A 20,962-nucleotide genomic window follows, 5' to 3' on the forward strand; every position below is an offset into this window, starting at 1 on the left:
CAGAAAGAACCGTTCCTTGCCAATATCACCCAGGGAGATGTTCCGCTGTGCCTTTTGTGACTGGACCTGCCTATCCCGTATCGGCCTTTTTAGCCACCAGCAGCTTGCAGCAAGCGTGGGTAGTGCCCTTCTCAAATCTTCATTCGTGAAGCCGAGCCATGACATGATGATGATGAGCAGGAAACATTTAAAGAGTAAGCAGTGATTAAATAAATAAATCACTTAAAACATTAAAGAATAAGGAGTGGTTAAATATGATAAAAATCACAGATGGATCTAAGATGAACTTTTAAAATATTTTTTGGGAGTATTCTGCAGGTAAGCCAATAGAGGTGCCATAAATGCAGTGGATCTGAATTTCTTAAGACCACTTGACAGGTTGCCCCATCAGATGCATGAAAAATCAAAATGACTGCAAAGTTGTTTGCTTGAGGGAAAAAAAATGTCAAACAAAGGAAAAGAAACAAAGGTACATTCTCATTAAAAGCACCTTTATTTTTACATAAATAAAAATAAACCTCTTTAATAATACTGCATGTGCTGCTATTCCAAGTAAGAGTATAAAGTTTGTCTCATGTATTTCTTTGGAAGAAACAGTGATCCAGAAAGCAAAAGGTCTGAGTATAGTGGGTTTTAATAATATATGTGGCAGCAAAGGTTCCATCACTTTGCTCACCTTAAGACTTTCAGGTTCTTAGGAAAAAGAAACCTTAGAAAATAAACCTCGATTGACTGTTCCTGGCAGTAATGGGGTACCTTTATAGGCGTTTAACATACAAGTTTGTCAGCAATTTCCTGTGTCCTGTTTTAAATTAGCTACTTTCCATGGGTTGTTGCATAAAAAAATGGTCCTTGGTTTTTGTGTGCAAACTGTGGATTGTCTCCATTTGGATCCTTTTATGGCTGTTCAGTGAAATGGTGGGTATTGGTTCTCCTCTCCCCCTTCTAGCACTAATTACTGAGTATCTGAGCACACTGTATGATACACTAGTGAGCACAGTGCATCAGACATTTCTTTCTGGCTTTTTCAAAAATTCAGAATGAATTTTTGACCATTCTGTGAAATTTCACACTGTACTTATCTTGAAAAAAATAATCCTGTAAGAAGTGAAAATTCTGAAAAAGTGGCAGTTTTAAAATTGGGAAATGGAGAAGACTTTTGCTTTTTTTTCCTTTAGCCTTGGCTAACATTCATGATCAAAACTCCTTTATTTCTTCTCAAGACTGGCAATGCTGCTAAACACATATGGATGCTTTGATGCCAAATATTTTAATACTATTTCAATTTGAATTAAATTTCAATATATTTTTATACATCCTCTCAATGGAAGGAGGAGTTGTTAGTTTTTGGATCACCTCAAGGCAATGGGTTGTCTAGTAATGTAGAGTGATTTCCAAAGTTTAGCAAAGCACTGTAGATCCTGCTGGAGATACAGGCTCTCAACAGGGCTCCATAGTTAGCTGAGAAAAGGGAGTTACAGGATATAAGGGATAACCTGCTGTTGAGTGCAGTTGTTTTGTGTGTAACTGTGTATCTGTGGTAGTGAACCAGGAGTGCCTGTTCCTTTACTCTTCCACAATTTATTATTTTTTTTAAATTAGTTTTATTGGTATTATTTCATTAATTTATTAAAATAGGAATATTTATAAGTTTTTTAAAAATCTGAATGACTTGCAAGTTTAAGCAGTGACCTGCTGTCCCATGGAGCCTGAATACACATTTCTGGAACCATCTCAGGTGCTTGGGGCATTAAGGAGGTGTCCCCCTGGTCCTGCAGCTCCTCAGCTTGTCAGTGGATTCAGAGGCAAAACCAACTGTTCTTTGAAAACTTAACTTTGCAATGACCCAGAATATGTAATGGAGGAATGGTTTCTGTCAGGGGTGTTTAGTTTTTCTAGGAGGCTGAAAAGGCCCTTGTACAATTCTAGAACTGATTTCATGAAGAATTGAGAAACCAGCAGAGGCAGAAGAGTCAAAATCCAAGTGCCTCCATCCTGTCTGGCAGCACAATTGTATGAACCAGGTTTCTAGTGCCTGAACTATACTTTCCCTAAAAGCAAAAGTACTGCACATGGTGCAAAAAGAGGACCTGATGACATGTGGGTTGCTCTTTTCCTGGTGGTCTTCAGCATGGTGCCATGGCTGGTTGAGTCGGAGACAAACACTGAACATGCTCTTCTCAAAACTGGGAGAGTTCTCTCTAAAGAGCACTATTTACATAGCAGGGATGACCAAGACAATGTTCCTATTGACAAAGAACTGTTCAGCTTCAGGCCAGCGTTCCACTGAGATGTCCTGAAGAAGCACCACCTTTTCTCAGAGCATTGTGTTCCTTTTTCTGCATCAGACTGGAGGTTTTCCATCACTTTGCCAACATGTCAGATCACAGTCAATGTTGTGAATGGTGAGAGGAAGCCTGTAATGGAATAAAATTATTTGTTGAGTTCATTCAGATGTCCATAGATTATAATGGCAGGGTGAAGAGTCTTCATTGACTTGGGAAGAAACTCTGAGGTGGGACCCACTGTGTGCAGCTGAAGCACCAAACCACAAAACAAGCTGCAAAAACAGGGAGTGAAGCACTCCTTCCATATCCCTCCCTGTCATGGGGGACATTCTACCAAAGTTGCCTGAATTTGGGCACCCTGGTTGCTCCTCCACACAGTTGCAGAACACAGGCAGTGACTTGCTGAGGATGTGAATCCCACCCTGGATGCCCTGAAGGTGCCCAGAGTCTTTGCTCTTGTAGAGGTGTAAAGGTGCTCCCAGGGATTGTGTCCTCTTGGTTCCCTGTCAACATTTGCTTTGGAGAAATGCTGCTCAATCCCTCCCAGCTACACTCTCACCTGCTTAGAAAGATGTCACCCTTTGGGTTTTCTTCTAAATTGAGACCTTTCATCCTCTACTGCTTAGAGGAGAAATATAAATTACCCACCTGGAACTGAAGAGCTTTTTTACTGCTGTTAGAAATCGATTTTCTTAAAGATTTTTGACAGCATCCTTTTCATATGAAAGCACAGATCTGTCACAACTGGAAGTTTTGATGAAACTTTAATTCAAAAGACTTCTCTGGGACAGGATGAAAATGGGAAGGAGTGAGCCGGTTGATGTGCCCCTCATGAAAATAGTCATTCACCCATTTGCTGGGTGAGTGTCATAAAACAGGCTTTTTTGTTGTTCTGAAGAGGTGTTTGCTGCAGGCATTCTATCTAAAAAATCGTGGCATATCAAAACATGTGTTCTGTCAGAATTCTGGGCTGCCTGTCAGCTGTCACTGCAGGCCTTGGCTTCTCCAGATCTCAGTTTTTGTACTGTACTCTTGTCTCTGAAAAACAGAGGAATCCAGGATGAGGTTAGGACAAGCATTTCTTATTATAAATTCAGTGTTCAAACATTCATGAAAGTTCGTTCATGTTTTCTGAGCCTAAATATTGGTATTTTCCATGTCTCCTTGAAGAGTATTGGGTAAAAATATGTCATTTTACAAACTACTCTGACCTTTGAGTGCATGTACACATATGTGCATTAATATTTCTTGGAAAATGAGTCCATTTGTTAGCAGAGATTAGAGGAGGGGGAAAGGATGGTTTGTATTCCAAAGATACCATGGTCAGCTCTGGGAAAGGCTCTGTTTAGAATATGAATGACAAGGAAAATGTTGATGAGAGATACTGGGCTGCCTCAGCCTTGAGTCATCAAACAAAGCAGCTGGTATTTCTTGCATGATGGGATTTTTGTTGTGTGGACTGACAGGGTTTCTCTTCAGGGTAAAAAAGCTTTTTTTTATTCAGTATCTGTTCTCAAACCTATCAACATATGTTTTACTTGAGATTTTATCAGCCTTATTTACCAGCCCCTGAAATACAGATAAAATGTAATTGATAATGAAGCAGGAGGGTGTAAAGTTCAGACTGAATAGCAATGAAAAGCTCTGATTAATAACCCTATCTGGAGAAAAACATGGTGATTCAATAAAAACTTCTTCCTTCTTTTTCCTCAGATTAAACATAAATTAAATAGAAGGATATGCAGATACCAAAATCTGATGGATGAACAATTTTTCTACTCTGTATGATCTCACAAAACACATTTCAGGCTCTATAACTTAGACTACCTTTCAAATATTTTTAAAATATGCTTTATGTACCATAAAGGAATAAGGAGACACATTAATATTTTCAACTAGAAAATTGTTTTAATATTCAGACTAATCAGGCATGAAGAACAGTGTAAGAGAGAGAGAGGTGTCTAATCTTAGCTGCTGACTGTAAGAATTAGAAAGATATTTCCTATATATTTACTTCCTTCATTTGTAAGGATAATGATGGAGGTGTCACCCCATTCAGTCCTCCTTGAGAGTAATTCTGTCCATCAGAGTCTCTCCTTGCCTTTGGTTTCTCTCATGAGCCTTTTCACATGGATCTGTGCTTCTTCCCAGCTTCCAGGAGCTCTCCAGGGAGTGCAGTGGGAACTGGCCAGGCAGAGCTGAGCAGCCCAAAACATCTTCCCAGACTTGTGTTAGAGCTGAGAATTCCATGGCTGACAATAGTACAGACTGAAGTGGAAGCTGCTGTTGATACTGTCAAAAAACCAGCTCTATACAGTGCAGAGATTTGTTATCCTTTGCAGAGTTAAACATACACCATTTATGGACAAAAGGAAAGTTGCTTGTTTGTCTGGGGTTTTTTTTCATGTGTTAGAGAAAAAGCATCTGTTTAGAAAGAGGGATTGAAGGTTTACATAAAACATGAGATGTCATGTTGGAGAGCACCAGGCAGCAAGGATGTGGAATGGTTAACTATTTTCAGTCTTTAAAAGATCTCACATTTTATATTTTATTTCATAATTTCTGTGTCAAAGACAAGCCAATATAAAGTTATTTGCAAGTAACTCAGAGGATGCATTTACAAGATTGATGACAGTACTTGGGGCAGAGGGACAAGCCCTTGTTGTTTATTGCCGGTAGGCACATGCTTGTGTTGTGGGTTGAGCAATACCTTTCTGCAGGCAATCAGCTGTGTGAGGTACAGCACCAAATAAGCTGCTCAGGAAGGACAGATTGATAGTCTATTTACAGTTACTGAGGCTGCACACCACTATTATCTGGAGAAGAAGCTTAGGGCTCTTCTGAAGAGGTAAACATTCCAGACATTGCACATCTTGCCCATCAGACACAAGGTGTTTCCAACTGTTATGAATAAAAAGAGGTGTTTTCTGTGGATTTGATAGGTTGAAAATGAAGGGATGGAGGTTCCTTAGATTTTGTGTGTATCTGCATTTGATTTTAGCCATGCCCTCCGTTTTGGCAAACCAAAAGGAAACAATAGTAACAGAAGAACCTGCTGTACAGAGCACTAATGCTTCCTCCCCACCCACATGGTACAAATTCCATGCCTCACACTCACAGCTGAAGTCTCTTGGCAGTGGGATCCTTTTCCTTTAACCCTTTCCCTGGCTGGTGCATGGAAGGTCTGTTACTACAGAGTGCAAAATAAGGCATTGGAGGAGCCATGTTAAAACACCAGGTCCTGTTGCTGTGCTTTCTGGAACCATCAGTGGAACTGACTCTTCTTTGAAAATGGTCACCTGAACTTTCCTTGGAAATTCAACTGATGAGGACCCTCTGCAAAAACCCTGACCCAGGGCTCACTTCTATTTGCACCTTCAACTGGATGTTGGAACTAAAGCTCCCCCGATGCCAATCAGTGCAGTGACTTCTTGCCACATAGTTGGCACCTTTTTAATAAAATGTCTTACATACTGACTTATATTCTTTCTCCCTACGTCTTCTCTTTCCCATACTGCATGTATCCATTCAAGGTTTCTCTCTGTTTTCCAGATGAAGGGGTAAGACCTTATTATTATGTGCCAATATACTACATCACAGTAGATAGAGTTTGATGAACTCATTACTTTTGGGCTCATCTTTGACTCATTACTCAGAAATAATCACAATAATCATGATTTTTCTGCAGCAGAATTGGAAGCACTTATTAACACTTGTATTACTGAAAGCAAATCACGTCTTTGCTACAGGTAAAACCTGCAGTTTGTTGCCCATTTCCACTCTCAGCTCTTGGTGTGGGACACTGAACAAGACAGTGTTATGCCAATAAACAAGAGCACTTTTTTATGCCTGCCTGTTTTTCTGTCTTCTCTTCTCACATGTTGATTTTTCAAATATGTACCAAAAATACCATTTAGAAAAATAATTCAAAGATCAGAGAAAAGGCTTGAGGTGTCATTTTTCACTTTCAGGTTTCCTAGGATTATTCAGGAATCATTAGCTCAGAGATCTTAAATCTCCATGGAATATCTTACCTTACATGTCTCTGCTCTTGTAACACTTTTACTTAAAATAGAATACGAATTTTTAGGTACCAGATACTACCCCCCCCCCCCCACTTTACCTCTTCAGCTATAGTTTTAGGATTTATTTTAGATAAACCATATTGCTGAGCCATGGTTTTCTCATAACCACCAGCAATTTCACTTATATAGGATGTTCTGCTTCTTCATTTTTCAGGACTCTTTCCCAGGATGATCAAGATGATACCCATTTGAAAATAGAGGATATCATTCAGATGGTGAGTTCATGTTGAAAATTAAACATAAATACTCCTAGAGACATGTTGTGGGTTTGAATCAATAAAATGTAGCACAACTGTGACTTGTTGTAAAGCTTTTCTGGAGAGAAATACTGGTTTTTTATAACAGAAATGTCCATTTCAGTTTAGTTAAGACAAGAATTTGGAGCCCATATCAAAAAAAGGCAGGTCAAAACTTTAGGATTTGGATTAAAATCTCAGAATTTAGAAAAACAAAGATACTAGAATATATAAAATTATAAGCACAGAATATACAGACTTGAATTAACTTACATTCATGGCCCTGAGTTGATCTGTGCCTGTTTCTTTGTGAGTTTCCAGCCTGATGCTTACCTTCATGTGGTCAGAAATTGTTCTCAATTCTTCATAGCAAAGAAGTTCAGAACTCCACACTGAGAGTTTGCACGAAGCTCCTCACGCCCCGTGCTTTGAGGTGTGCTGGGACACACTAACGTGTTGTCCTTGCTTTTGCAGCCAGATTGTCCCAAACCAGAGTGCTTTGAGACGCTCTCAGCCATGGAGCTGGCAGAGCAAATCACCCTCCTGGACCACGTGGTGTTCCGGAGCATCCCCTACGAGTAAGTGTCGTCCTGTGTTACAGTCAATAAAATACAGACTCCACCCCAGGGAAGAATGAAGACACTTTATTGTAAACAGTATCCAAGTAATATAGTCATGGTGTAATTGATGCTGTGAGAGACCCCAACAAAGCAGGACTCTGAGCCAAGTTAGTGTGGGCTAAGATAAAAAGTGAAAGTCCTTTAATATCAGGCCTAGGGCCCACAGGAATACATATTGATGTGCTCCTGAATACTGATTTCTGTGGGTTTTACAATATTTAATGTGTTGACTTAGAATCACAGACTATTCTGAGTTGGAAGGGACCCCCAAGGATCATCGAGTCCAACTCAAGTCAATGGCCCACACAGGGAATTGAACCCATGACCTTGGCATTACTACAACCAAGTTTTAACCAACTGAGCTGATCTCAGGGTCATATGGTCCACCCAATCCCCAGTTCACACATCTATCAGCTCAACCTTTTTTCCCGCCCCAGTCTCACCCTGGTTCCACCCCCTCAGGATTTGAGGCTGGGGTCAGTGGGACCCTCTCTTCATCATTTTCCTCTTCCTCAGCACACACAGGATTCTCAGAGGTTTTCCAGTGTTCTTAGACCCAAGACTGTTGGCTCATGTTGATGTCTCATTCTGCAGGCCTTTTTGATAGTCTTCAGTTTTCTACCTTGGAAACAAGACTAAACAACTAAAAGAATTTGAGTTGCTGATATGTGGCAGAGGTTGGCATGTATAAACATTGAACTTAAGCTGCTAGAAATATTAACACACTAAATTTGCCTTTTACTGCAGTTACAAGTACTTCTAAAATCTATAAAACTGAAAAAATCAAAAACCCCACAGGCATCATAATTAAGAGTCTGAGTTATACTAAATGGGGGCTGGGTCTTACTAACTAAGGGATCACCGTATGTCAGTTGTGGGGAGAACAAGGATCTAGAGCTAATCATTATTCATGAACACAAGGAGAGGGGGAACAATAGATGTTGCAAAACAGGTTTCAGTACAACACAGGAAATACACAGAAACTACAAGTCTTTTCAAATGCCAAGACAGGAAATGGGCAGCATCTGCAGACTGGATTAAGTCTTATCATGTCCTGGGGTGGCTTGCTGAGTCCCAGTGTTTTCCCAAGGCTTGGCAGACATTCCTGTCAGATTCCTTGATGTGGGAGGAGTTTTGTACCCCAACAGTCCTGCAGGTCCTGAGTCACTGATGGCAGTGCAGGCACTGCCCTATTTCATGCTCCTGGCAAAAAGGTTTGCACACACACAAGGATGGCGTGGGTATAAATAGGGTCTCAACACTCAAAATTAGCATGGGGTGATGGGGAGTGTCACAATGCCTGAACTCCACACAGTTCTCAGTTGAGCCATTTTAGGGCTTTAAGAGGCTCCTACCTCTGTCATTAAATAAATCACTTGACTCCATCTCGTTTTATGGGGTTTTCTGGTAGTTTATTTCTTGGTCCCCTTTGTCATGAGTTACAGTTACTAGGGAGTTGTGGAAAGAAGGGAAGAAGAACTTAACTTTGTTTACATTAACACATTTTTAACCATTCCTGCACAGGAATATGCAAGTTACAGGAGGGATTATACGTAAAACTAATTTTTCACTCGGTTTCAATTCTAAGACTTACACACACCATGCAAACTATCTAACATCACACAGCTATAGTTAATTATAAATACATATCTCACAAAATTGCTGGTCTTAGCAGTCCTTATGCAACTTACTTTAACTTTATAAAAGAGTTCTTAAGATATGTTTTTCAGTGGGGCTTCTACAGGCTTCATCTCTCACTTCTGCACCAGCTGAAGGTCTCCAGACAAATTCCATTCTTATTTTATCAGCTTGCACCTGCAAATTTGTCTTTGCTAGCCTGAAAATGCATGAATCCCAACAGAGGAGGGTGGTGATAAAAAGAAAAATAAATCTTCTTAGTAATATTTACAGTTTCAGACAGCATTAAAAATGGTACAGTGAAATGCTGGAATTAGTGTGAATCTGTTACCAGCTTCCATCAAACTGAGGTATCCTAAAAATCTACTTAGGCTGTGGTTACAGGCAGACTCTGTCCTGTGCTTATTAAGAGTATTTTTGTTTCCTTTTTTTTCCTTCTCCTCTCAACATGCAGAGAGTTTCTTGGGCAGGGCTGGATGAAAGTGGATAAAAATGAGAGAACACCATATATCATGAAAACTAGTCAACATTTCAATGATGTAAGTACTCTTCAATATCTGCTGGTTTTGAGGAACTCTGTGGACTGGCCTGTGGCCTCTGAGACAAAAGCACTGGGCTTTGCTGCAATGTGATGTGATGTCTTGTGTAGCAGTGACTGTCTCAGCTGTTTTGTGATTAATCATTGCAGTTGGAGCAGATGAAGATCCTCATTTCCAGTAGCTGGGACTCAGCATTTCAGTGACAGTCCAGGAGAGCAGGATATTTTAAACTGTACTGCAGTGCCTTCCTGCCTACAGAAGAAACAACGTTGTCTCCAGAGAAACATAACTCCAATTATATTTAATGAATGCTCTTTGTATCCCCAAACAAGCCTTTGCTATTTACCATTTTCCTTGAATTTTACTGAGAGGCTCCCCATCAGTTTTACTGGCTTGAGGATACTCCCCATTGCATCTCTTACACTTCTTTCATATCATCATCCCTTTCACTTCCCTGAAACAGTGTTTTCAATATACTTTTCCTGGGCTTATCAGGAGTCATAATTTCTGTTGTGTATCAGTGGGGCAGAGAGGGGAATTGGCCTTGTTCATTAATTAGTTATATGTTAATTTACATCATTACATATTTTATTTTTATTTTTAATTTTTCTTATAGAAATATTTATAAATATTATACATAAGTATAAATAAGTATTTAAATAAATCCAAAACTTAAAAATAAATCAATACATAATTTATTTTAATATGAATAATGTAAATGGTATAATATGCATATATATATTTATAAAATATAATTGATATATATTAAAGTTACAGTAAGTAATGTAAATAATATAATATAAATAATATCAGTATATATAAACAATATAAATTAATGTTATTAATGTAAATGAGTAATGTAAATAAAAATTTTTAAACTAAATTTCCTAACTTTCTTCCTGTTCCTTTGGGCAGATGAGCAACCTGGTGGCCTCCCAGATCATGAACTATGCTGATGTCAGCTCCAGAGCCAACTCCATTGAGAAGTGGGTGGCTGTTGCTGATATTTGCAGGTGTTTGCACAATTATAATGGTGTGTTAGAGATCACCTCAGCCTTGAACAGAAGTGCAATCTACAGGCTTAAGAAAACCTGGGGTAAAGTGTCCAAACAGGTAAGAAATCCCCAGTGGTGAGTAGGGTATCTGATTTCACTTGTCAGTATGTTCAGGCAAAGTGTTCAGACAGGATTCCTCTTTATAAATATTTCTACTTTTCCACCAAGTGGTATTTCATGTCGGGGTCTTCTGTATTTATTTTTTTAATCTCTGAGAACAAACTGTTTTCAGCAGAACTAGCAGGTACCAAAGACTATTGGGCCTGAAGTACTGAAATATTGGAGTATGTAAATACGGTAAATATTTTCAGATATATGTAAATGTAAATAATTTCAGATATCCACACCAAAGTGGCTACAAGCCATTGTAAAGTCAGGTCAGGTGCCTAAAATAGGGATTGCACTTCCCTGACTGTGCAGAAAGCCAGTAGGAAGGTCAGCACTGCTCACATGGATGAGTTTTTTGCTACCCAGAAGGAGAGTGCTGACAACCAGTGTCCTTTCTAATTCAGGGGCTCACGTTTAGATGCAGGGAATGCCTCTCTTTAACCCCTGCCTGGCTGCTCAGGCTGTCAGTCACAAAAACAAGACACACACACACAAAAAATGACTGGTCAGGATGAAGAGTATTCCATATTTTATGTTCTCTGTTTTAAATGCTTCAGAAAAATCCACTTACAATACATTCTGACTGATTTTCTCAGCTGCTTCATAGCTGGTGATACATTTTATTTTATTTAAAAGTCTGTTACAAATCCTTTCAATACAGACTGTTACAAAAGAGGTCACCTCCAAAAAGTTTTATGTTTGGAATTTGTTTGATTTTTAAACTTTTCAGCTGAAAACAAAACAGAAACAAAACCATAGCAGATCAATGTTCTTGCACAGTTCTGTGGTTCTTACTGGGAATATAATCGGAATTTTTCATCAGCCTGCTCTTTAGAAGAAAATGACTGTTTCTGCCTCCAGCTTTTCCCTACTTGGAATTTCAGTTTCAAAAATGATGAATTTCTCATCATTCTCTGCACTGTCTCCAGTCTGCAGCATAAACAGGCTGAAAAGCAAATTTGTTTCACTTTCGATGTAACCATGCCCACTGAATGTGATTTGTGTAAGACAGGAATACATTTCCATGTACATATTCAGCTTCTAACGGGAACTTGGAGGCAAAACCAACTTACAAGACAGAAAACACACTTTATGGTCACCAGCCTCAATAAATGCTGCTGAGGATCCTCAGCAACATATAGGATTGAGTCCTTTATATTCTTATATACACAGTAAACTGAATTCCTGGCCATTAATTTAATGAACTCGTGGGGTTTCCTCAATTTGCAGTCTAATAGTATTAGTATAGATACAGGTCCTGTGTATCACTCACAGAAAAATCCTTAATGCTGCCTATTCTCTGTTTTCAGAAATACATGAGGAACTAATAAGTAATAAACCCAAATTCTGAATGCCTGTTTTAGTACTTTTGAAAGTGGAGTGCAGATTCTAAGTGAATTACACCTTTTTTCATGTCTAATCCCAGTTGTTTGTGTGCCCCAGCAATGACATTTGTCATGCATTTTCCTTCTAGACAAAGGCTCTCATGGACAAGCTTCAGAAGACAGTATCATCTGAGGGAAGATTTAAAAACCTTAGAGAAATGCTCAAGAAGTATGTTCTCCTACAATATACAATTGTTTTGTTATAAGCAGTGGGTAGTACATGTTAAAGAAGAATTGGCTTTGATTAAGCTTTAATAATTAATACAATATTGGGTAATATTTTTGCCTAAAATTTTTCTGAATTCTAGGTTGGTTCTATCTGGCATTATTGTTTTGCTGAATGTCCTGTGATTTAGTTCCTTGATGTATGAATATAATAGCTCCAGAGGATTACTGAGACAAATTAAACTATTTTTCTCTGTGAATGTTCCCTGTTGGGGATTTACTTACACTGATAAAGTTTTTCAATAAGTGTAAAGTCAGCTCGATAAATAGTTTTTTTAATGAAAACCAGGATTCCATAAACTTCTTGCTCTAGATAAGAAGTTTAGGGCTTGGGACTAAGCCCGAGTCAGATCATGGATCCATTTGTATTGTTTCTGACAGTAAATGATGAGAGAAATGTGGGGGCAGGACAAATGCACAGTGGTATTTCTTCTCCTGTGGCCACCCAGCCCCATGGTAAACAGCCTGCTTCTTTCATTCAGTAGTTCTTGAATATTATTTCTTTAATTCATTTGCCAGATTGTATTTGACATTCTGTAATTTCGGTATCCAGAAGGGTTCTACAATTTATGTATTGACTCCAGCTGTGCAAAAACCTGAATTTCTGCAAGTTTTGTAATTGGTAGCAGGTTTTTCAGGATTGAGTGGTGCAACTACTTTAAATGATCTGGAGAGAAGCCAAGAATTGAATGACTAGAATAATTATTGGAATGTTTTTAATGTGCCATTAATATTAGATATTGGACAGAACACATCCAGTCAGTCACAGGCAGAGCATATACAGCTCAGGCAAAGTCAGAGGATCTGTTTGTCCTGGAAATAATTGCAGTCCATTGACTAGAAATGGGTTAAGTAATAAAGAGTTTTTGTGAGTCAGGAAAAAAAATTATTTTGCAAGTGTAGCTACAAGCAAATATGATGATTTATTGATTTCCAGTTGCAACCCACCTGCTGTTCCCTACCTTGGGATGTACCTGACAGACCTGGCCTTCATCGAGGAAGGAACACCCAACTTCACAGAGGAAGGACTTGTCAATTTTTCCAAAATGAGAATGGTAATTTTCACTTTCTTGTATGCTTTCCCAACAGGTGCTGTTTAATTATGTGAGTTAATTACCAATTTTGTTATAATTCCTTTGAATTTAACTTCAGAGCAGTACAGGTGTATTGGTTTTGTGCAAGATAGGCAGTGATTTGAGAGCAATTACTTGACCCAGTCTTCTTTCACCACCTTCTGGCAAACTGAGTATTTTTACAGGGTAAATTTGCCCCCAGTTTGTTCTCTGAGAAATGATAGAAAAAGCAGCTGTCTGGAGCTCATTAAGGAGCAACAAAAAGCTTTTTTTAAATAACCAGAATTATAGGATGCAGTGATTCACCAGGAAGCAGTAATCACAATGTTCTTTTCAAAGTGTGCTCGGGTCTATCTAAAAAGCATTTTAAAGTTGATTTCTCTCCCACTGCCATGTAGTGCTGTTTTGTAACAGCTCCTCAGAGGGAAGCATGGAAATTTCTCTTCCACCTCAGCTTAATGCCCTTTTTAGGGCCACACACATTAGTCCTTTGAGGCAAGACGGAAGAGATGTTTTCAGTACGGGGAGTGAAAAGACAAGGCAGGTCACTTGAGGTTGACTGAAGAATAAATGGTTCATTTGGGAAAGTGAAGTGCTTGGAAGCTGTCAGGAGATGATCTCTGCCCATCCCTTCCCTCCTCCCAAGATAAATTGAATAACATGGTGCAAAACTCTTGATTTATGTGACTTAGCTGAAGTCAGGCTGCAGTTGTACTTATGCACATGTGTTCTTTTGAAAGATCTCACACATCATCAGGGAAATACGGCAGTTCCAGCAGACCTCCTACCGCATAGAGCACCAGCAGAAGGTAAGGCTCTCACAGGCTGCTGAAATCACAGCTCTGGCAGCAATCAGCTGTAAGACAGAGCTGTTGTTGAAAACCAAACCCAGCGTATTCTGCTCCCACTTATAGAGGAGAGAACACACAGATGCATAGATGGGTCCTCAGAGCTGGGACACCCTCCCCCTGGGAGAAACCCTTTGTTTGACACCTTGTAGAGAAGTTTCTTGCTCCTTCTCTGGAAGCCTGTAAGGCTTGCAGCCTTTGAGGGTGCAATGGGCTCAGAGGGAAATGTGTTTTTCCTGCCCTGAGAGCCCCAGGATTAGGGGCAGGAGCTGCCCCAAACACCACCTGGGGTGTCCTGCAGTGCCCTCATGGGAGTGATGCAAGTTTGACCAAATCTGGTCTGTGCCTTCAGAGAAGATTCATCTCAGACTCTAGAAGAGCAGCTTGGGCTGAGGTAACCTGGCAAATGATCTTCCCATTTCTGAGATGCTGTAATTGATTCCCAGATTGCTGCAGGTGCAGGTTTTCACCAACAGTGTCCAAATGAGCTGTTGGATTTCGCAAGACAGCAAAAGAGGGGATCTCAGGATCTGAAATGGGCTGAAAGGGGAAGGGAAGCAGAGACATTTTTGTGGCTGTTCTATGCAGTCTGTCCATCTGTGTTTCCTCCTTCCCAGGTCACTCACTATCTACTTGACAAGACACTCATTATAGACGAGGATACCTTGTATGAGCTTTCCCTGAAGATCGAGCCCAGACTCCCTGCCTGAAACTCAGCTTTGCCTCAGAGTCTGTGAGCATCATGCATGCCATGTCCTAAAGACAGCAAGGGAAATTTTGGGAAGAATGCCAGCTCTCTTTTCCAGTAAGAGATACAGTCTCACAGCAATTCCCTCTCCGGCAATGAAAATGAGCATTGGAGGTGGAAGACAAAGACATTTCCTACCTGGATTAAGTGATTGCTGCTTTGCAAAGATAATGTTTTGCAGTAGGGACTATGTTTTAATGCAAAATAGGAGACTTTACTGTGAACAGGCATTCATTGCAGCCATCTTAATGTGACTAATTAAGGGTACAGATTTAAATGGTGGCAATATACTCAGGTATGGTAAGAAAAATAAGCAAAATGAGGTGGTGGCTGGGCTGGTGGCTAACTGTGTGTTCACTGAGGCTGTAATGGTGGTGGTGTCCCCACATTGTGTTAATTTCATTGAAAACCCAGGATTTTAACAGTCGTCTGCTACTGTGGAGTGATGTTAAGACAGCATCTAGTAACTTCAGATCTGCAGTTGTTTGAAGCACTTGCTGTACATTTAATGCTACTCTTTGTAAAACATTTTCTTCTTTAAATGTCTAATCAGCCTTTTCTAAGATGACTGATTGTACCTATAAATGATTTGTAAATATTTTTTTTCATCAATGAGAGCATTTACAGCATGGAAAGCAAACGGACTGGTGGAATAGCTGTAAATAGTTGCCAGCCTTCCCAGCTGGGGAATGCCAGGTGAGAATTCCAGATGGATGGGATGGAGTCATGTTGCACACAGCCCTGGAAAAGGCACTTTATTTTCCTGCACCTCCTGCAGCTTCTCTGACAAGTCAGGCTACAGGGCACTTTCTGGACACACTGTGGAGAGAAACACACGCCTGGTCTGACAGTGGGTGGTGACCAGCAGTGAACACTCGGAGCTGGAGTGACAGTTCTGTTTCACATGGAATCTGTGGTCTGAAAAATGTCTTTTTTTTTTTTTGTTCAGCCATTTGGCACTAACTTTGCTCTAACATCATACATATCAGTGGCAAACATTGAATGCCAGCAAACAAAGTATGTATTTTTATCTGAGCTAGTCATTACTTGCATATGGGCATATATTTGAGAAAATGTGCTATTTGTAAATGTTTCCAGAGCCTGTGCTTTTGTCACATACCAGGTAGAGCGATGTAATTTCTACAGCTAGTTGGTACTTCCTACATTTTCCTCATTAAGAGTGTCCTGCTGTAGCTGCATGGGAAGTGAGCTCAAATGCATGTTGTAAAGGGCATCGTAGTGTAAATCACAGGTGTTAGCACTGTTGAAAAAAAAATTGGCTGGAAAAGTGCCCTTACTTTTCCAATGATATTCAGCCAGTTGAAGAAATAGGGCTATATCACCGTATACCTCCCTTAAATCCTCTCAGGGAGACAGATGTTTCAAATAGATTGTGACCTAGGCCTATTTGATCTGACATACCTTACCACAGTCGTGATGCTTCTCAATGCTGACAAGGAAAACAGACATGCCTGGCTTGTGGTTTTTGTCTTTATTTGCACTTTAATTATATTGCTGGCCCAGCCCAGAGCTGCACAATGAATTCCATTCGTTCTGTCTGAGTGTAACTGCCAGCATTTACAAATGTACCTTAGCAACTGTAAATTTCATCAAGGTTCTTGTCCACAAGGACCGTCTCTTTGTAAATAACTGCATGGGGAAGTGTCACAGATACTGGAAAATTCCTCCCTTAGAAGAGCAGACAGCAAGTGAGAAGGAAATGACAGGAACACTTTAGATAGTTCTGGATAATGATTGCTGTAAAAATGAACATGGAAAATGTTACTTATAGAAGCTTTTTGTTGTCAAAAGTGTGTTTGTTTCCTTTCACTAATGACTGAAAAGAGGCTGATTGCATCCCAATGCATGATATGAGGAAAAGCATGGTTTATTTGGATCACAAAACCAATTGACTCTGTATTTCTGTACAAAAGCAGTTAGTAGTCTCATAAAACACTTTGAAGTAATGGAGCAACAGGGAAAATGTGGTCCAGAAATTGATTTCTTAACTTCGTTTTATTGTTTCTTTGTTAACAAAGAAAATGTGTAACAACTGTCAGTGTCAATGGGCATCTTCGTTGTACACTATTAACTGCTGCTTTATCTGCCTGTACCCCATTTTACCAAATTTCCTCGATGTCCTTAGGGTTACAGGGTAGAATTCTTCATCTTGCTCTGTTCACAGTTGGTTGTTCTGTACTTTCTGTGTGTATATTGGTTCAGGACATTTTAGTGCTTGTGACATGCAGGGTTGGTGCTGTGCTCATGTGGCAGAAGGACAGAGAGGGAGACAAAGGGTTAGCCATGGGCTTTTCCAAAGGTGCTGAGCATCCATATCTTAAAATCAGTAGGTAGTGTGAAAGTTCAGCCCCTTTGGAAAAGCACAATCTACTCATATGCCAAAGGTTGCCACTTGGGTCAGTGGCACAGTTGAGGTTAGAATCACTAGAGTAGCTCAGACACTTGGTTTGTGTTCAGAGCAACACCACCACCACCATCACACACACACAAAAAAAGAAAAAATAATAAAAAAATTATGGTCACAGTAATGTTTGATTTGCTGATGGCTAAAGTTGGTATTTTTGCTTGGGGATACAATATGTTTGTTAAAGCACAGAAGGTGAGTGCTTGCAATAGTGAGGATGCAGCTTGTTTCCCACAGCCCTCACCAGTGTTGCAGCCCTGTGACACATCTGGGAACAGCTGTCCTGGAGGAACAGGGAGAGCAGAGCCTTGTGTTGGGCTGTGCTGCAGCTGTCAGTGGCACCAGTGGCCCTGCTGCAGTGGGTGGTCTTTGTGTGAGGCTCTGCCTGGCCCAGGATAACCAGCTCTCCCTGGAGGGTGAACAGGGATGGTGGAGCTCCTGCCACCACCTTCTCTGTGCCACTCCACCACAGCCACATAACACAGAGAGATAGAAATCTCAGTCATCAAACACCCACTGTTTGCCTATGGCGTTTTAGGGAGTGTGTCTCCGAGTGAGGACTTTGTCATTGGAATCTTGCTGTCTTTTAGGATCTTTCTATCACAGCTTTTACACCGTGGAAGCGAAACAGACTCACTTTGTTGCAAGTGGAGCTGGAAAAGCCCAACTGATTCATGATCCATGAGAAGGAGAAGGGCTGAAGCGCCTCTCTACTTGCCTTCCTGAGCTACTCAGCCCCTCTGTGCCAGTGGGATGGAGGGGCTGCTCCCTGTGGAACACTCTGGACACTTGCCTGGGGTTGGGCTGGCTGGCAGCAATGGGGATATAGCAAATTTCACCCACTGGGTTGCAGTGGGCACATCTGCCAGTGATGCCCCAGGGAGCTCTGCAGTGTTTTTTATTGCTTAAGTAGCAGCCCAGGGGGAGCCCACAGTGCCCTGGGAGCCTGGGCAGCAGCACAGACACGTCCCCTTCATGTGACAGAGAGCATGTCACATGCTGATACAGGGTTAGAGTTGCCTTCACCCCAGCCTTCACTGCCCCTCCCTCCCCTCTCCAGATCCATGACTGAGCCCATGACTAGTCGTCCTGTAGAAGACAACCCAGACCTGTGGCAGTAAGTGTTTGTTCTGCCCCTTCATTTTGGCAAGTCCTGTGACACCCAGACACGTAGCTTCATGGTGGGGGGTGATAACTGGGACTGATCACCCTTATTTAAGAGTAAGGAGGAGGTTCCCATCCACTTTCTGTTTTCCTGGTTTTTAATACTGGTTATTGTTATGTAGGATAGAAAGGAACTTAACTAATTTATTAAACCCTGTTGACTTTGATTTCAGGACATGTTCATTATCCCAAATTTTTCTTCATGCTTACTATTTATTTTACAAAAATTGTTGTTTTGTTTGTATTGATACTCAGTATTTCCTCCTTTTAGCAGCAACATTAAGCTTTAGATGCTTTAAAATTCTCACCCCTAACGACATTTTTACCCACTCATAATTGCTATTCATTAAGGGTAAAACCCTTCAGACCTCATTCTGATAATACCTTAGGCTTCACCGAGAGCTTTTCATAAGTACTTGGGGATCTGGCTCTCAGCTATTTGCCTGTTACAGTTTTTGCCTCCAAAGGTCACATGTCTCTGTCCTGGATGCTTCATGTCCAATATGCTGCTGAACGATGGTTGTTCTGTTGTACCTTTACTCCTGAATAGTCTCTGAGGTTTTGTTACTTAGGAGAGTGGATCTATGTTTATTTGACAGATGTACCTATAACTACTGTGTTACTTAGTGCACACTCCAGATGTTTTTGCATGTATTGTAACTTATCTTTTCACCTGAGGTTATTGCTTTGTATTGTTAGTAAGGCATATCAGGCACCATGTTGTGCCTCTGTGCTAATTAAACATTCTTTAATTTCCCGAGTTTCAAGGGTCCGTACTGGAATTTGTTCTTATTTTTTTTAAATTCCCAATAATGAATAATTAAATCTTCTGCTTCTGATTTAGCAAGTCTTGTAGAAAAGCAAAGGGGCAAAAAAATCAGGGAAAATCTTGGATAGTACCTGAAAAGAATGGTTTGAATTGCTGCATTTTATTACTCTTTTCCACTCATGATGCATTGCAGATACTGTGAGCATCACTGGGAATAATTAACATTGGGTTTGGACTTCTGACTATACATCCCTTGCCTTCTCTTGGCTGATGTCCTGCCCTGGATTTTTAAAAGTAGTAAAGTCACATTTTATACCCAAGAAAAGACAGAAAACAGTAGGTTTTGTAGGTATGTCCTGTCCCTCCTCCTGTGATAGGAAGTCACATGAAGATAAAATGAGTTACATATCTTAGAAAAATAATTAGCAGAGTTTGAGTCTACAAAGCCAGATCTCCAGCTTGTGTTATATACTTGAATCACTCTCCTGTTTAAATCACTGATTGCATTAAGATAGAAAGTCTCCTATTAAATTTTCTTCTAGAATTAACATATTTTAAGCAAGTAAACAGCAAAGGCACATCAGGTCTGTGTAAGATGGAGATAAAACAAGTGACATTTTAAAATCATCATCTATTCATATTTTGTGACCTTGCAGCAACTCACCCTTGAAGTTGTCAAATATTGTCAGTGCAAGAACAAAAAAGATTAAACTACTTCTCAAGAGGCTATGTTTAACAGTACTGTAGAATAATTTCATTTCAGGTTGTTTTTCCTGCAATTTAAACCATTTTTTTTCCTTATGCTGATTTTGCACTTTTATTCTAAGGCCATCATTGTTCTGGTTCTGTGTGCTGGAGACAACCCTGCACATGTTGGTTGGTCAATGCAGTAGTAGCAGAGTAATTCCGAATTTGTTTTCCTAGAGGCAGAAACTCCACTTTGAATCATCACCCTCCTGCATTAATGCTCATAGTCTGCACATGCCCAGATGGGCCAGAAACACTGACATAATTATTACCATTTAATTACTATTGTGTTCTCCCTCACTACTCTTCCTGGAAGCTCTGCATTTATACAAACTGGGGACCATATGTGTAAATCATGTCTACATTCTTGATGTGTTTCATGTGGACCAAAAGTAGTAACTTGTCCACCAGAGAAGACACAAAGTCTTAGCAACACTTCCTATTCTGTTTGAAATGTATTGAATGTATTCCATTTCATATGCTGTTAAAATTTCATCTCCAATGGGAGAGCCATCTGAGAGTCTTTTTCCTCCTCTGACCATTCCTGCTGGAGTTTCCAGACAAAGAAATGCTGGATCAGCACAATGGAAATGTGTCTGGAGTTCAAGACACCCAAATGTTTGTCAGCTGTGGTTCTCTAGTTGTTACTGTTTTGACTCACTGACAGTCACCATCTTAGAACTGATTCATTCATATCTGCAACACAGATGGTAAAAAAAACCCAAAACAAAAAATCCATAGGAAAGTGACCACTTTTCAGATTTTGGACATTCCTGTTTTTCCAAAGGGTCACTCTATTTCCAGGAAAACGTTTTCTCCTTTCTTTGGCCAGAAAACACACTGGTAATTATACAGCACCTTTCCTGCACTGTGTGGTGGATGTTCTGTGAAGAGTGACTTGGATCATTTAAAATAACTGGGCTTATTTTTAAAACCACGGTTGGATCTCTTTATTTAGTAGACATGTATTAGCACCTTAACATCCCTGTCTTTGGAGTAATCTCAAGTG

General features: G+C 40.1%; 1 protein-coding gene across 3 annotated transcripts in view; it reads left to right on the forward strand.

Annotated features, from left to right (window-relative positions):
• The window catches only part of RASGRF2 (Ras protein specific guanine nucleotide releasing factor 2), a 123,434-nt gene extending 104,242 nt beyond the window's left edge, over positions 1-19,192 (forward strand). For all 3 annotated transcript variants that reach the window (XM_071581095.1, XM_071581096.1, XM_071581097.1), the window contains exons 20-27: positions 6,528-6,588; positions 7,084-7,187; positions 9,322-9,406; positions 10,322-10,519; positions 12,044-12,123; positions 13,117-13,234; positions 13,993-14,061; positions 14,718-19,192. In XM_071581095.1, the coding sequence (XP_071437196.1) occupies positions 6,528-6,588; positions 7,084-7,187; positions 9,322-9,406; positions 10,322-10,519; positions 12,044-12,123; positions 13,117-13,234; positions 13,993-14,061; positions 14,718-14,810 (808 nt within the window). In that variant the 3' untranslated portion in view covers positions 14,811-19,192. The remainder of the gene's footprint in view (positions 1-6,527; positions 6,589-7,083; positions 7,188-9,321; positions 9,407-10,321; positions 10,520-12,043; positions 12,124-13,116; positions 13,235-13,992; positions 14,062-14,717) is intronic.
• Positions 19,193-20,962: the final 1,770 nt, after the last annotated feature.

This window comes from Pithys albifrons, chromosome Z, assembly GCF_047495875.1.
Source record: "Pithys albifrons albifrons isolate INPA30051 chromosome Z, PitAlb_v1, whole genome shotgun sequence".
NCBI classification, from domain to species: Eukaryota; Metazoa; Chordata; class Aves; order Passeriformes; family Thamnophilidae; genus Pithys; species Pithys albifrons.